The sequence below is a fragment of the Hippoglossus stenolepis genome, chromosome 16 (genome assembly GCF_022539355.2).
Source record: "Hippoglossus stenolepis isolate QCI-W04-F060 chromosome 16, HSTE1.2, whole genome shotgun sequence".
Classification (NCBI taxonomy): Eukaryota; Metazoa; Chordata; class Actinopteri; order Pleuronectiformes; family Pleuronectidae; genus Hippoglossus; species Hippoglossus stenolepis.
In genome coordinates this window covers 12,377,466-12,394,785 of record NC_061498.1, presented here as the reverse complement: position 1 = coordinate 12,394,785, position 17,320 = coordinate 12,377,466, and the positions used below count along the sequence as shown (strand labels likewise).

Here is a 17,320-nt window from a genome sequence, read left to right as displayed (position 1 = left end):
GCCCCAACTGTCCCCTTATATTCAATCAAGCTGTGTCCTAAATGTTTCTGAACATTCCTTGGGAAAACTGACAATGTTGAAAGACTCTATGTTGCAATGTAAAAGAAAGTTAAGATCTGGAACCATACCAAACTTTTATGAGTTCAACCCTGACACATACCACATCCTACCAAGTTTCATGGAAATCTGTTGAGTGGTTTTTGTGTAATCTCTTGCTTACAAACAAACAAGAAAACACAACTAACAAATAAACAAAAAGACAGTGGTGAAAACATAACATCCTTGGTGGAGGCAACAATAATAACTACAAATTCATAAGTTATCCTCCAAAAATTTTAAGAGATAAGCCTCCATGTCCCTGAGGACCCAGTGTGTTTGCTCCTGTCATTGTTATTTAGTGCTACAAACATTTATTGAGAAAAACCCCCCCACTCACGCTGTTTCTCATGGAGACGTGCCCACTGAAAATCCCCTCAGCTTGTTTTTTATCGATGTATTGGATATTTGGGCCCCTGCTGAGTGAATTTGATTATTATGAGATATTCACAAAATAAGCAAAAGTTCCCCAGGGTTTATTCTTGTAGTATGATGAGTCCTCTGTGAGTAGAACAAAGTGACCTAGCGAGGGTTAACATGAGCAGCGCTGTGTTCCCTCCTCCTGACGTTGACTGAGCGCTCACGCACACTCTCACACACACACACGCTTTCTCCTCAGAGGCCAGCACAGAGCCAGAGAGGAGGGACTGCGTGCAGCTCTGTGAGCCAGCTGTCGTTCGCTCAGAGCTGCGTCTTCTCTCTCCCGGACTCTCCCCCTTCTCCACTGGCCTCATCACTCCATGGGACTCCAGACCTGGCCGCCAAGCAAACCAACACTGTCCTCCATGGCCTGCCTTGATGTGGAGACCCCCTCCATCTGCAGGGGTAATTTCAAATCAGGTGCTCTGCCTGTCTTCTCCGTCTCTTATCTGTATGCCTTTCGTTGTTTGATTTGTATAGAAGTTTTTATTATGCTCTTGTTAGTCTTTACTGATGCCGGCAGCAGTGGCAAGTGACGTAGACCCGCCAAAACAGGAAATGACAGGGCAACAGTAAAGCTCATCACATTGACTCATGCCAAGCATCATTTATACAGGACAGAGTCGAGCTCTGATGGATAATCAATCAAACTTGTTCTATAAAAACAGTCAAGAGTCAGGGAGATTTAGGAGAGAACACATTGTTTTATCATGCATATGTTTTTACTGGCACTCAACGGTGTTATGTTTTCTGACATACATGTAATATGAACCATAAATTCACTGTTGTAATGTAAGATGCCTCATTCAAATGACGTGAAATACGCAGATATACAGATTATTTTAATATTTGTAATCTTTCATCAGCAGCAACTTAGACCAGGCCCAGAGTAATGTGGATTTTCTTTTTATTAAAACACAATATAACTGTGTATCAGTCTTTAAAAAAAAACTATGTCACTAGGGTTTAGGTTCTATAAAGTCCACTTATTGTAACACGTGTGAAGTCACATTTGATGATTCGCCAACCACCGAAGTCAGTGACTGGTTCATGACTTCACGATACAAGTGTTTTTTCCATCCTGCAAAAGAGATAATGCGTATCGATTTTTCTCGGATGCAAAACACTCAAATGATAAAAAATAAAAGCATGCAATAAAAAAGCTAAAGGTTAATTCCTCTCTGACAGAATCATCATCCAAGAATTGCATATAAAACAATTTGTTTGAATCTATTTAAACAACAAATAATTATTTGCAACTTACTATCTAAAAATAACAATTTCTCTCCCAAACTTTTACCAGGCTCAAATTCAGAGAGTTCTACTGTTTTACCTTGATATTCTCATACAGTTATAAATAGTTTCAGTTCTGTTTAAACAGCCACATCTTCCCTTCCTTTCGTTCTCAGTCATTATGTAACAACCACTTAATTGATAGTGCTCAAACCTTGCTGATAAATGCCCTGCGTTTTTGGATCTTAGGATAAAAGGAGTAATAATATATTTTATGCTTGCTGGTAAACTGACCCCTGTTTTTTCTTTACGTGTTAATAAAAGTTTCTGTCAGCTTTGGCAAGCCGCAATGTTTATATACCCTTTGAATAAGCAAAAGATGACTGGCTATACTATCTGAATCAGCCACTTCACACTCAAATGACATAAAACTGGACTTTGTTTAAAGTCTTTGGTATTTATAACAACAAAGTCAACATAACCCAGTGTCAGTCTGCTGCTTAGCTAAATTCAACTGTCACTGGCCGGACAGTATCTGTAGCCACATTGTTTCTTAAAAGGAGAAAAAGTCAAATAAAATGGAAAAGGTCTGATGGGAGACCTCCAGGGCTGATTTGCTGAGAACAACATGGGTCTGAGATTAGAGATTACATCAGTAGACAAGGATTTCAGCCGAGTCCTCGCTCTGTGTTTCTCTACAACCTCTGTTTACGCTCTGCTGGTGAGCTGGAGAGCGGAGCCAGTTTACATCACAGCGAGGTTAGCCAGGGTTCAGGTCGAGCGCAAGATGACAGAAAGTGAGGAGGACCCCAGGCATAAAGTGCACCCCCATACTGACGCTTAAATTAATCTCTGCATTCTCCTGTGGCACCGGGAGGCAGCTTTCGATGGTATTGATATGTAGTAATATGCACTCATAAATTGTCTTGCCTGTAGCATTCTCTCCGAGTCACATCAGATATAAATATTGAGACAAACCGATGGCAATTTTTTACAATCTCCAGGTATGATCTGTCTGCAGCTGATCATAACCCCTCTGGCTCGTAATAGGAAAACACAGCAGGCGGGGGCAGGCATGCTGTGTTCTCTGCCCTGGAATTGATGCTGTTGCTGCTGTGAGAATGGAGTCAGCTCCCACCCTTTTGCCTCGGCTCTTGTCAGTCCGTGTTCCCCCTGCCCGCCAGCGTGAGCCCGTGATCGTCCCCTCAGCTCCGCATATGACTGGAGATCCCACCCCCTTCACTACCCCCAAATTTCATGGTTCCCAGGCCTTGTTCTCACAGCTGCCCAGTTTATTTTTGCTAGAGTGAGTCACAGAGGCCTGCTCAGACGCAGTGCCTTTCCCAGGAGAGTTGAGCAGGTCGTGTGTGTGTGTGTGTGTGTGTGTGTGTGTGTGTGTGTGTGTGTGTGTGTGTGTGTGTGTGTGTGTGTGTGTTTGTGTGTTTGTGTGGGAGTGGGAGTAGCTGTTCCCCCCCCTGAGCCACTGAGTAGATAGATGTAGCTGAGCTGACTTCACGTCACTATACAGTGGTGACGATAGGGGCCTCATGCACCTCACGCCGCCGCCGCCTCATTCGTCACCATCGCCCATCACCTTTCTCTTCAAACTATTTCTTATGCACGGAGCCGTGTTACTCTGCTGAAATAACATGTCCACGCTCGCTTGTTTATAAATGTTTAAACTGGGATCTTACGACAGTTTATATTGATGGGGAAACAAAGCTGAGGAAGTGTACTGTATGGTAGGCCTGACTCCAAGACTCAACAATTTCTGCTGTAAGATAGACACATCTTTGATGTTCAGCAATAACATCATGGATCACTGCTTATCCATCTAAAGCAAGATTACATTTTAAAAAACAAGTTATTAAATAGAAACAACTCACTTGATTCTCGTGGCGTCACAACCGTCTGCAGTTTTGCTCGTTATCGTGACTGCAGCTCCAACTTTAATCCTTCTTTTATCTGTTTATGTTCTGCACTGTACTTTGTTTGATTCTTAAATGCATTTGCATCGCACACAGAGATATTGACTCGCTCTGGGAAAGCTCTCGGCCAATCACATTTGGGTCTGCAGTGTTGTAAAATGTGCTGTAATTTTTAACAGCCCCAGTTAAAACCATACAGGAAGGGAATAGGATGTCTGTGGTGGTGAACAGGCCTCTCTGTTCAGCCTTTTGGGGGTAGAGAAATAATAAGCGCTTTGTGTTATCTGAAGTCTGGCAGGTTTCACAGTTTAAAGCCAGAGGTGGTTGTGTGTTGATGCAGCCCCTCTGAATGGTATAAGTGGAACTCTGACCTCTGTGTCTCTGCGCCCTCACAGTCCTCCAGCTCTGTCTGCAGCAGAGGAGGACTCGGGAGCAGCTTGTGGATCAAGGCATCATGCCACGTGAGTCTTCACATCACACATAAACAAAACTCTTACCTTACACTCTGAAAATGAGGTTCCTGCACTGACAGCCACAAAGAGAGTCCACAGTGTCTTTCTTCCCCGTAATGCCCTTCTACTTTTCTTACATACAATATTTTGTTGCTGTTATTTGAATTATAAGTTCATACCTTAGGTAGAAGGAGATGACTTATGCCGCATGTTCAACGCTTTGAGTGATTATGCGGAAAGTTCAAAGTTACCTTTTGTGGTATTTCTGTTTTGGATCATTGAAAAGTGCAAGTCAGCACATCAGCCTTTGTGCAGTCGTCCTGCAACCCAAGGAGGTCATGTCCTCAATGAGGTCCATGCGGACAAGGTGGCAACACTAGGGGGAGGGTGTTCCTGTTGTAGCATTGCTGAAGACATCGAGGGTCATCATCACCACACAGGAGAGCAATGAGAAGATCTGACTTCTACTAATGAGGGATCCATATGTGTGTCACTGTAAATGGAGGAAGTACTTTAGTAGACATAAGATACTTGCTTTTAAATATACTTAAAGTATTAAAAGTAAAAGTACTTGCTAAGTGTGGCCTATTGCAAAGGTCAATTATTATTTCATTATTTTGGCAAAGTCTCCATTTGAGGTGATTCTCCATCAGTGAGTTCTGCTGCTGCAGACACTCTTTAGCTGTGTTCAGATCCACAGTGAACCTGGGTGTGGGGAATATCCCCACTCCCTACTCCCTGTTCAGGGAATGTCAGTTCAGGCAACTTCCCTTCACAAATTCCTCCATTCGGGACACACTTTGACATCACTTCCTCTGTGTGTTACCATGGTAGCGTAGACACATCGGATACCTGTTGCTGCTACTGTGGAAATATAACTCTACTCTAGGCCGTGCTTAACCACGGGACAAGTAGCTAATGTTAAAGTTTGTATTGATACTTAAATTAAACAGTTATGTTCGATAAAACAACATAATTCTAGCTTGCTTAGAGCATTTTTGATGTTTTAACCATTTAAATAAACGTGTACAACATTAGTTACAACAATACTTACAACAATACTTAATAACATATGTGAACTCATGTGTGATCTCCATAATAATATTAACGTGCAATCATTTCATGGCTATCGAGTTGCAGTTTCTTCGGTTTCTTTTAAGCGCTCCAGCAAGGCGAATTGACTGATGGGTATTTTTTCTTGTCAACTTCCAGCGAACTGATGGACTATTGTTCACTTCTTCCCTGCACAGTTCCCAGTTCCCTTTTGAACTGAGCATGATTGCTCCCTACAGTCTGGAATCTCACTTAAGATGGCTGAGTACCCTGTGCAGTCCACTTTGCATTGCATTACTGGGCGATCGGAACACACCCTTCGTTTTTGTTGAAGGAGGCGGGGTCTAATATTACCTGCTTGATCTGATTGGGCCAGTGGACCAATTATTGATTACTTTTAAATATACCAAATACAATGTGAATATGTAATGCAATACTTTGTTTAAAATTTAGTGGAGTAGAAAGTGTAGATATTTGCTGATATATGGTGGAGTAAAAGTGAAAAGTACCAATAAATAAATCTATTTAAGTAAAGTACAGATATATGAAAAAGTCTACTTAAGTAAAGTAACTAAGTAAATAAATATACTTGGTTTTATAAAAAATCACACTTTCTACCTTAGGTCATGAACATCAAACTGCCTTGTTCAGACATTTATTTGTTCATTCTATTAAGTGTGAGGTTTATTCTACTCTTACTAATAGTTGGATCATTGTCCTCATGTAAACATAGCCAATGATGAAAATGACTCAAAGATTTAACACAGATAAGCCATCAAGCTGCACAGCAGTGCCGAGCCAGAAAGGACTAGCTCCCACTTTCATACCATTCATCTTACGTTGTGACAAAGTGGAGCAGACTCAGTCCCTACTTTCCCTGGATGGGCATTGTGTTTGAGAGAACACCTGATAAAAGAGAAGCTGACTCTGCGACAGAATCGTGCTGATAGCTGGGAAGGCAGAAAGAGAAAAAGATGTGTCCTGCACACTCTTGAAAAGTCTCCTGCGGTCAGGTTTTCAGCTCCTCTCTGGCTCCGCACGGCCAAATGAGTCAGCGACTGAGTCTTCTTCAGTGGAGGTCAGTCTGTGGCCTGGCCAAGCATGAACCCGCACACAAACCTTCCCAGGCCATTCTCCACTGAAGCTACTCTGCTACTCCCACACTTACAGGCTCATGGTAGGTATGTGCTGAGATTTGGGTGACGAGCAGGAATGTTTTTCTTTGCTCCTCTGACACACTCCTCAGAGCCCCCCCCCACCTCTGGTGAAAATGTCCTTAAAGCAAACAGTGCTCGTCATAGAGGAGGTGACGAGTCGGTGAGCCAGACCTGGTCTAAAGCTGCATGAGTTTATTCTGGGGATCAAAGAGTGACTCTCTGCATGGAGCAATCTCCTCTCTGCTTGAATCAGTAAAGCTGACACTTCCTGTTGGACTCCCATGAGCTTCTGTTTATTATTAATGTCACACTCATGCAGAACAAAGACAAAACACATGAAAATAATGATAGAAAAAAGAGATTACACTGCAGCCGAGTTGGGGTGGAAAGTGAAGTCAAATTTGTTCATATTGCCCAATATCGCAAATCACAATTTTGCCTCAAGGGTCTTAACAATCTGCACAATATTACGACACATGCTGTCCTTAAACCCCTGAATCAGACAAAGAAAAACTCCCCAAAAAACACATAAACAAGAAATGGAAAGAAATCTCTAGGAGAGCAAGAGAGGAGGGATCACTCCCCCAGGACCTACAGATGAGCAATAGATGTGGTGTTTACAGAATATTGCAACAACGAAGATTTAAACTATGGACGGTCAGGACAATAACATTATAGGTTGTAACATTAATGAAGAATATGATCTGGGAGGACATCAAGCAACTTCCACATGCCACCAACAGATAAGACCTGAGCCACGCGACCACCATGAAGATCTGTAAAAGAGGACAGACTAAGCCAACATACACAAGGAAAAAGAAACAAGCGTGCCATTAACACATTGAGTAGAAAGAAACAAACACTCGGCGGGAGAGACAGACTCCTGGAGGATGAAGATCCAGATCCAAAACATCTGGCACGAGGCACCGGCAGGCAGGAGAGGGAAAGAAGGGTCTCAGGGTGGCATATGTTCCAGCTTGAGTGAAAATAGAGAGAACAGGGAGGAGTGGTTGAAGAGATATGGGCACACAACCTGGGCGGTCAAGTGCTTGAGGGAAAAGATGCAGCAGTTATCAGAAAGTTTACAGTAATCTCATTCTGAACCATCCTGAGCAATTTTTTTTTTTTTAGCTGTGCACACAGGTGAAAAAAGTTTGTCTTGGTGCCATCTTTAATGTAGTCATTAAAAGAGAGGGTAGGCTCAACCACCACAGCAAGGATCTTGGCTGGAAAGGGTTACTGTCTCTGTTCAAACTGTTTTGTCCATGTCCGAACTCTGACCAGCTTCTGAGTTTCATCTCACTGCAGAAACAAGAAGGCCTCTTATTAGATCATTTGAGAATGTTCCTCATCTTTTACAGGATGACATAGTGAGTATCAGTAGTGCAACCATGGTAATTAAATCCATGACTCAGTATAATTTGGCCTGGAGTTAAAATATAAACAGAGAAAAGATAGAAAAGCAGAGGGCCAAGAAGAGAGCCCTGGGGTACTCCATATTTCCCGTCAGTAAATATTGATGTAGTATTATTTCAGGAAACACTGTGTCTTTCAGATAAGTACTTAAAGACTTAAACCACGTGAGAGCCCGACCTGAGACACCAAATTGGTTTCCACTCGGTGGAAGTGATCTATAGTATTAAAAGCTGCACTGAGATTAAGCAAGAGAGGTACAGAGGAGGAATCTAAACCATAGTAAACAGAAGTGACGAGCCCTTAAAGTAGATTGACAGTTTAGCCACAGCAGTTTTCAAGCCAGTGGGGATGATGCCAGAAAAATAATGTGATAGATTAAGATTATATAGGATTGTATGGCCAAGAACTGGCTAGAGATCTTTGAAAAGTTAGCTGTTAAAGGGCTGGGTTGGTAGTTTGTAGGTTTTTAAAGCAAAAGCATCTTAGACAATGATAAACGTTTGAAATGTTCTTCTTACAACACATTAGAAATGCCGTAAAAAAGTTCATGATGCAAAGAAAAGTATTTTTTCATATATCAACCCTCATTTATTTTGTTTCAAGTCAATTTATACTGTTATTATATTACTCTGACTTATTTACCTGTTTATTTATATCGTCGTTTATTTATTTTAAAATGGAAGGAGGTTTTCTTCTGTCGAGCGAGAAAAGTTACGAATGTTGTTTTGTCACCTTGTCACAGCTCTGAAAACACCTGCAGCCTTTCATGAGCAGATTCGCAGCCTGGAGAGAGCCAAGGTGAGATGTTTCATCAACACTGCAGCTGAACTTAACTGCGTTATTCTCCATCTGTATTTTTTTTACCATAACATTTTAATTTTCTTAACAGACAGGGAACTTCCTGAAGCACAAACTCTGCAGCAGACCTCAGCGATCTGAGCTGGTCCGTATGCACATCCTGCAAGGTACTCTACCTCCTGTGTGTTCTCACTAGTTAGTAGCTTCTAGATAAGAGAGACGAGATGTGGTTATTAATCTGCCTCAACTTACTGCCTATTTTGTTTTACAAAGTTCTAAGCAGATAAATGTCTTTGAGTTCTGGCTGAAGCTGCTGTGAGTCACTGATGAAGCGGTTAAGAGGCCGACTGAAGCAGGCCAGATCACAACTAATGATTCTCTGTATCTTTATCAGAGTCGCAGGCTGAGGCCTCCCTGCAGGCCACACAGATGAAGCTGAAGAGGGCCAGACTGACTGATGATCTCAATGAGAAGATCGCCCAGCGGCCTGGACCCATGGAGCTGGTGGAGAAGAACATCCTGCCTGTGGACCCTGCTTCTGAAGAGGTCAACAATGGTAGATGCTCGTTATATCCTCCATCTTAGAAGACAAGAGTCATTAAAAGATTTTATTTTAGCCACTTCATTTGCTGATACCGATATGTCTGTATTGAATATGTAAGCCTGCAGCAATGTCTGTGTGTTTGTTATAGTCATTGACTAATCTGCACCTTATCCGCTTTGGTGATATCTTTGGAGATATCATCAAAGTCAGTCGGTTTAACTTTGGAGATAAATTTGAAGATCCTCCCACTTATCCTCTTGCACCATCAAAATTTGAATGTGTCCAGTAGCTCAAGACTTAACACCTGTTAGAATGCTAACACACTAAACTTAGATGGTGAATTTGATAAACATTATACCTGCTTTGCATAAGCATTGCTGCATTGTCCCTGTGATCATGTTAGCATGCTGACATAAGCTTGAAGTACCGCTTCCGCTACCGCTGCCCTTACACTGTTGTCACTTTTTTTCAGTTTTTACTCATCCTTTAAATAAATAACAAGCTGCACTTATTTATGTTTGATGTCGGCCTCACAGGTGAAGAGTCAAACCACTCTAAAGCAGCAGATGTTTACAGCTTTGATGAGGACAGCAGCGAGGCCTTATCACCAGAGCAGCCTTCCAGCCAGGAAACTCCCGTCTCCACCTCGACCTCTGTGAGGGAGTCTGCAGGGACTGAGGCCGCTTCATCCTCCTCTCAGTTAAACTCTGCCGTGCAGGTGAACCTTCAACCATTACAAATCCTAAAACAGAAACTGTCCATGTTAACAGAAAAAACTACACTTTAATATTTGACAATTTTTCTATTCTATAAGTCAAAAAATTACAAGAAACTTTTTAATGTTTACATAAGCCTATGAAATTCTCTGTTGCCATTGGTACACATTTTCATAAAATAACATTTTGTAGACCTACATTAACTTTGTTTACTGCATGCACTCACAGCTCAACTGTGTTTAATGCACTTTTCATCCTTTGTTAACACATATCATGCTTGTTTTTCATTTTATGAGTTTATCAACCTGTTTTTATTCCAGTTGGTTTTCTTGTCGAGCGTGGGATGATGATTAATGACCGCTATGACTGAACGGCTTGTGTGTTGTTTTTTTCTCTGTCTCTTATTTTTTCAGCATTCCCCACCATCTAACTCACAGCCCCCATCAGATTTACTTAAACTCGTCTCTACCAATGAGACGCAAAGCAACTCACAAGCATCTGCACCTCAGCCAATCACCGCTGTTGTGTCCAGTATCACGCCAGGGCCAGTTCTTGTAAAGGTGAGTTGTTTTTTTTCTAGTTTCCAGTTTGGCCAAAGACCTTTCAAAGTCTTCTTTTACTTAAGTGTAGCAGTGATTGTTCTTTTTAAAGGAAGAGTTCATTTAGTTTAAAACCAGCTGACAGGAAACTGACCTCTGGACCTCGGCTCTCTGTCTCTCTGATTTATTGTCTCTCTGTTTTTTTGGGTTTCCTTTGGAAATGGGATGGCCGATACGTCAGAAGACACAGCGTCTGTGTTTCATCACTCTGAAAGTCACATCAGTTTAGGGTTGAACTGAAATTCAGCCAAGTCGAAGTGCAGTTTGAGGAACAATGAGGTGTAAAGTACTTGATTTTAAATACGTGCCAGCCACAGTTTGTCTTCAGTCAGGGTCTAATGATGGTTTGACCCTCCTCACTTAAGCTGTGGCAAATCTAAGCCAAAAATCATGGGTGAAGCAATAACTTGTGTGTTTATTATGATCCAGTTCCTCTCTGAGCACAAGGTGAACTCTCTTTCCCTTGGAATACAATAGTGGACTGAATTTGAAAAATTGCAGGGTGTGTGTGCTGGCTTAGCCCAACTTGACGTTTCATAGTTAAACCTGCTGCTCTTATGCCAAGCCATTTTCATGTGCATCCTGTAATTGCAGGTGGTAAAACAATGAGGGTCACATTTCCACTACCCGTTTCCTCATCCTGCGTTTATCATCGGGTGTCAGAACAATGTCCCAGCTCAGTGTTCAAGCTATAAAAATCCACCATCAGTTCCAAGTCTTGAAGTGCTAGTACTGGCTACGCTGCCTCTATTCCTGGATAAACTTGTTCAGACACAGGGATCAAAAAGTGTCCAGATGGTCCGCTCGGGTTTTTACATGTCCCCCTTTCCTTTGTTGTGCTGTGCCCTGCAGCAGAGCCTGCCCAAGCTGCCTGGCGATAAAAGCCGTAGCAAAAAGAGCAAAGAGCCCAAACCGTGGGTGAAAAAGCTGAAGTACCATCAGTACATACCCCCGGACCAGAAGCAGGAGCTCAATGACATACCGATGGACTCTGCCTACGCCTGCCTCCTGCAGCAGCAGCAGCAGTTCCTGCAGCTCCAGATCTTAAACCAGCAACAGCAGCAGTACAACTACCCGGCCGTCCTGCCTGCCACAGTAAAGTATGGCTTCATTCAGCAACACGGACACAGCCAGAGACAGGATTTTGCCCACCAACACTTGCCTTTGTGTGTATAGGCTTCATTGTTTAAGCTGCTGAAACAACCCTGACTTACAAATGTAGCTTCCTTCCAAAGTTTAGCTTTTTATTTAAACTTTCCACAAACTTAAACACTCACACCTGCTTTTAGACACCGTGAAGCTCACTGCCTCAACTGTCCGACCGCAGCTGCTGTTTGTCTCAAATACTTGACATTTCCTGCCCACGGTTTTCTGCACAGAAGCTGTTAATTGTGAAAAATAGATAATAGTTCAAACTCTGTACTCCCTTTCTCTTCCGTCTTATTACAACAGATCAGCAACTGAGGTACAAACCAGCTGTTCCACTGTTCTGAGTGGAAACGCTGCAGCTGCACCCATACAGCACCGCCACGCTCAGATGAACCGCAAGCTGGATCACTTACCGGCTAATCTGGATGAGATGAAGGTGACACAGTCTGACCTTATGCACCTCATGCAGGCTGCAGAGGAGCCCAAACACAGATTTGAGAGATATTCTATGATAAACTCTTGTGTTTACAGGTTGCTGGGCTGAAAATGGAACTAAAACGCAGATCGCTCCCTGTTTCTGGGACTAAGACAGACCTGATAGAGAGGCTGAAGTTATATCGGGAGACCTCTACCGTCCAGACCGCTGCTGCTGTGGAAACAACAGCTGCCACAACGTCAGAAAACATCAAGTTAACCCCACCTGTGTCCCCTGTAGCCTCCAAGGTGTCCAGTCTGGGTATAGAGGACAGTAGTGTGGCAGAGAGTCCAGCAAATCTTTCAGATTCTCGGTCTCCAGCCTACACTGCTCCCTGCAGGAGCTCCCCGCAGAGAGCTCCAAAAGAGGAGTTACCCACAGAGACAGGGTCCTCTGGGAAGGACTCTGAAAGGGACAAACGTCTTCATGAGAAGGAGCGTCAGATTGAGGAGCTGATGAGGAAGCTGGAGCAGGAGCAGAGGCTGGTGGAGGAACTGAAGCTGCAGCTGGAGGTGGAGAAGAGGAGTCAGCAGGGAGATTCTCCACCTCAGCTCAGCCCTCTCGCTCCCATCCAGGTCAAAGAGGAGAAAAGGTCCCCCTTAAACTGCTCCGCTCCCTGTCGCTCCCCTGGTCTGCCACTGTTGGTCAAACAGGAGGAGGCTATGGACCAGAGCCACTCAGCTCCTCCTAATCAATTCCTCATCAGCCATCAGACCATCAAGCAGCCCGAAGCGCCGCACTCCGTCCAGGCCGGAGCGCAGATTCTGCTGCCTGCGTCCCCTCCTGCCTCAGCACTCACTAACCAGCTCCCAGCCAACTGCATCAAATTACACACTACTGTAAGCAGCACAACCCCAGGCCTCATCCAGACCTCTGGACAGGTGCCACAGAAAATAGAGGCCTCAGCAGATTTACAACAGCAATGCAGCACTCACACTCCGCCACTGACAAAGGTAAGAAAACACACGAATGCTTGTGCACAGTGCCTCGCTCTGCCTCCTTATTAGTCATCACTGTCAGCCGTGACTCTGTGATGTTTGACATTCCTTTCGAATATACAAACTAGAATCGTATGGGGAGACTCACACATGAAACGGGTGACACCTGAAATCATACGTTGGGTTTTCTGTGCAGCGGAGTTGCGCATTGTAGATGGGTTGCAGTGTTTTTGATGGCGCTGCCTCATGTATCACATATCGTATGTTTTTCCCTCTAACAATCAATTACACGCTACCATTGGGTAATGCATCTTTCATGTTGCCATGATAATAACAGGCCTCGGCTGAGTGGTGAAATCTTCTACTCGCATCAAAAGAAGTCCTGTGGAAACATGGGCGACTGGAGCAGGTTCTGAGTGACGGCCGACCGTAGCGGACTCGCTGCTCTCTGTCGTCGCTCTGCTCCGGGTCCAACACGCAGCCAGAATTAGACACAGAGACCGCAGCTCAACACAAACTCATGAGTTAAGATGCGCGGCACAAGCGGGGTTAAAATGTGGCGAAGCCTCAGCTGAAGAGGCCCAACAAAATTCAGTGAAACTTATTTTATGTTAAAAGCAGGTGATCAAGAGCAATCCTCTTTTCCCCAATTCCCTCTGCAGCTTGTTTACTTCAACAGAAGTAACTCTTGCAGTGTGTGTGTGTGTGCGTGTGTGCGTGTGTGTGTGTGTGTCGACTTTTCCGTACATGTTGCAGAAAGCATTTCCCTAACATTGATTGCATTAATGCATTTATTAATGTATGCCTCCCTGCTGAATTTCACTGCAGACATGGAGGATTGACACGGCAGCACAAAGTTCACTCAGCACATTCCCAGTGAGTGGTCATCCTACAGGAGCCGCCGTTAACCAGCCCATCGCTAGTGGACCAGTGAATAAGGTAGAAGATTATCCTTAAGTCTCTTCTACTTTCTTTCTTCTTTTCCTGTAAAGCAACTGAAGTGCTGAGTCTGTGTTTATTTGTAAAATGTAAACTGCATTTGAGTGGTGGTGTCTGTCGGATGTATCCTGTTTTTCATTGGACTGTTTTCTCTTCCTGTTACAGTCTCCCAGTCACAGTCAACCACCGCTGATGTTGCATCAGCCGACATTCAAAACCCATGTGTCAAAGTGTAAAGACCCACCGCGCTATGAGGATGCAGTGAAACAGACACGCAGCATGCTAATCGCTGTTCAGGTGGAAAAATGAAAATAACAGTGAAATAATAGTTGAGTTAAGTTAATCTTTAAGTTGTCAGTTGTCATTTACTGGTTATTATTTGTCTGCAGGGTCCCACTGCAGCCAGCCAGCAGATGGATGATCTATTTGATGTGTTAATTGAGAGCGGTGGTGAGAAATACAGATTCCTTTTTCGTTTTGGTAAATTGGGACGACTTCATTTGGATTTTTGGATTTTCACTCTTTGTGTTCTGCACTTGTTCTTTCAGAAATCTCCCCCTTCATCAAACAGGATCCTCCCAGCCTGGACAAGCCTCTCCCTGTGACAGCCAGCGTAACCACCCTACCTGTCAACATGGTTTTATCCCGCCCTCCCGCCATGGTCCAAGTGGCACAGCCGCCCGCGCCGCCCCTCAAACCTTCGACCGGCTTGTCAGTGCTGATCTCTGACACCCAGCTGGACACCCTCCTGGACTGCACACTGTCCGCCGACACTGAGCCACAAACACTGAAGCTGATGGAGGAGTTGCATTCGCCCATCACCATGGAGGTGGACTTTAACGTAAACGCACCGCCCTCTGCTTTTACCTTGCACAATGCCAACATGGACAACATGGACAATATGGACTGGCTGGACCTGACCCTGTCAGCGCCAGCAGAGGGCGTCAACCCCTTGGACATGTCGACATCGGTGGGCGTCTTCTCCTCTGACTTCCTGGAGTCTCATGAACTGTGTTGATGGAAATGAGGTAATGCCAATGCAAAACTGATGTGATATCATTACAAGGCTTATTAATCATCATGTTACTCACATGTAATCCATTTACAGCATATTACTTGTAATCAAACAGTACCTTTACTCATGTAATTGTGCATAGGAGGTTAACAAAAAGGGACGACATTTGAGCGAGTGGATGCCAGAAAGAGTTTGAATCTGGAGTTGACATTTTATGAAAAGGTAGAAGGAATAGAGTCAGATGTCTTTGAGAAGCTTTGCAGAGAGGAAGGAGAGACCTTTCTAAGGAAAGCAGACAGGGGGGAAAACCTTGTTACGGCTGAATGACACACCAGCCACGCACCAATATCTCATCTATCTGAGCGTCGCATCCGTGTCTGTCCTTTGTCATCCCCTATCCCAACCGGGAGGAGTGCAGTATGGGTACAGGCCGGGGGAAATATATTCCTCTCTTCATTCTGGGTCCAGAACCTTCAAATGTCAGATTTGTACCTTGTACTCTCTGTTATCCACAGAATAAATGGTTGTGTGATAAAGATAAAATCATGCATATCTCTGTGTATGAGTTCGGCTGCGGCGAATCCATTAGTGGGTGTTTTTTAAATGTGATAAAAGACGGAAGGAATCCACAACAAACACTTGCTCAATAAACATGTCAGGCCATTTCAAATAAACATGATTTTGTGGGACACTCACATAACATAGAAGTGGTACTGGTGGTGTGAGCTGACAGTGGATGTAACTTGTTATCAATCTTTTCTCATGTTTGTCCTCTTTGTTGTCTGATCTTACTGTACCGTTACTGTACATACTGCGCTCTACTGCACTGACCGTGGTAACAGCAGAAACTACTGCTGCTATCAAAACAGATTGTAAACACACGCACGCCAAATGTAAAGCATTTCTGCCACAAGTTTTTACTGTCAGCAGCTCAGTCAAATCGTACTTTAATATCATAGGTCATGGGGACTGACTATGATGTCGATGATAAACCTAAAGCAGGAGAATCCTCAGTAAATGTTACGGACTACAGTTAAATGAATGTGCTGGCAGACCGACTCCTGCAGGATTACAAATATTTATTATCTGCTTTGTTATGTTCACAACCTTCAGAAAAAGAACAGTACCCATGAGTATGATCCAGTGTTCGCGCTACCTTCATACTGATCTAACCTTCGTGTTGGTTTGTGTCGTGGTGACATCTGCTGGCCACATCTGGTTTTCTTTTTCAGCAAATTACATAAAACGACATCTGTATGAAGTTAATAAACTTCAGTTTCAAAGAAACTCTTGCAGGACAGTGGGACAGTGCCTTTATGGATTATGTGCTGGAATGAGAATTCTTTTTTTTAACTTGTATAACTCCACTGCAAGAGACATTATAATGCAGAGTTTGTATAGCACGTTTTCCACATTGTGTATTTCTGTTGAATACAAATGTATCAGCTGGTTTGGTTTTGTAAATACAGAGATAATTTGGGATTTCACACTCAGTCTAGTACGACCTTTACTCTTCAGTGCTTACCATTAAAAACTATACAATGAATGTATTAATTTTGTAGCACTGTTGACTCCTAGAGAAATGAACTTTGACACAATTTCAATCATTTCACAGATTTTAGTAGAACCTTAAATGTGAAGTCATACAGATAATGTTTAAATCTCATAATCTACATTAGGGTTGCAAAGGGGCGGAAAATTTCCATGGGAAGTTAAGCTCGGGAATTTTGGGAATTTTGAAAAAAGAAAATTACTGCAAATTAAACGCTGAGCAATAAAAAAATAATTAAAAACTCTATTTTAAAGATGTATGGAATGCAGCACACGCTGCACGTTGAATTTCAACCCTGCACTGTGCATTTCTCCATCACATGCGCAGTGCATTCTTCCATGCGCAGTGCATTCTTCCATCACATGCACAGATAATTCCCAGCATCCTGCACACTACAGCAGGGCTATTGAGGCCACACTACTGCATTAGCCCAAGGACTAGTCAGGGAAGTTTTGATGATATTACTGGGGAAAATATATAAGCATGCTGATTGAGGATTGTTCATCTGTTCATCTAACCTATTTCTATTCATTTATCCATCAATTGTAAAATATTTTTAAAGACGATTCCAATTGTTTAGCTAACTATTTATATCTCTGGCATTGCATTAGTGTTTTTTACAAGCTTTTTTCTCATCTTATTCTACAGAACAATGCCACGTGCACTATCTCATGTGTGGAGACATTTCACCCCAGCCAATGTAGAAGGAAAGGCTGTGTACATTTGCAAATACTGTGCAAAGACCTGTTAAGAATGCCACAAAGATGCAGAAGCATATAGTCAAGTGCCCAAAGTTTCCTCAGGGCTCAAATCAGCTTATGACAAAACAAAATGTTTATA

General features: G+C 43.2%; 1 protein-coding gene across 2 annotated transcripts in view; it reads left to right on the top strand.

The window, feature by feature from the left end:
• mrtfbb (myocardin related transcription factor Bb) overlaps positions 1-16,482 on the top strand; it is a 72,967-nt gene extending 56,485 nt beyond the window's left edge. Inside the window, exons 4-17 of one of the 2 annotated variants that reach the window (XM_035180883.2) lie at positions 716-921; positions 4,073-4,138; positions 8,498-8,553; positions 8,645-8,720; positions 8,948-9,109; positions 9,634-9,815; positions 10,227-10,373; positions 11,265-11,512; positions 11,865-11,997; positions 12,093-12,989; positions 13,803-13,913; positions 14,079-14,210; positions 14,303-14,363; positions 14,462-16,482. In XM_035180883.2, coding sequence (XP_035036774.2) covers positions 837-921; positions 4,073-4,138; positions 8,498-8,553; positions 8,645-8,720; positions 8,948-9,109; positions 9,634-9,815; positions 10,227-10,373; positions 11,265-11,512; positions 11,865-11,997; positions 12,093-12,989; positions 13,803-13,913; positions 14,079-14,210; positions 14,303-14,363; positions 14,462-14,931 — 2,826 coding nt within the window. In that variant the 5' untranslated portion in view covers positions 716-836 and the 3' untranslated portion in view covers positions 14,932-16,482. Of the gene's footprint in view, positions 1-715; positions 937-4,072; positions 4,139-8,497; positions 8,554-8,644; positions 8,721-8,947; positions 9,110-9,633; positions 9,816-10,226; positions 10,374-11,264; positions 11,513-11,864; positions 11,998-12,092; positions 12,990-13,802; positions 13,914-14,078; positions 14,211-14,302; positions 14,364-14,461 lie in introns of both variants that reach the window. The other variant, XM_035180882.2, reaches the window with a different exon arrangement.
• Positions 16,483-17,320: the final 838 nt, after the last annotated feature.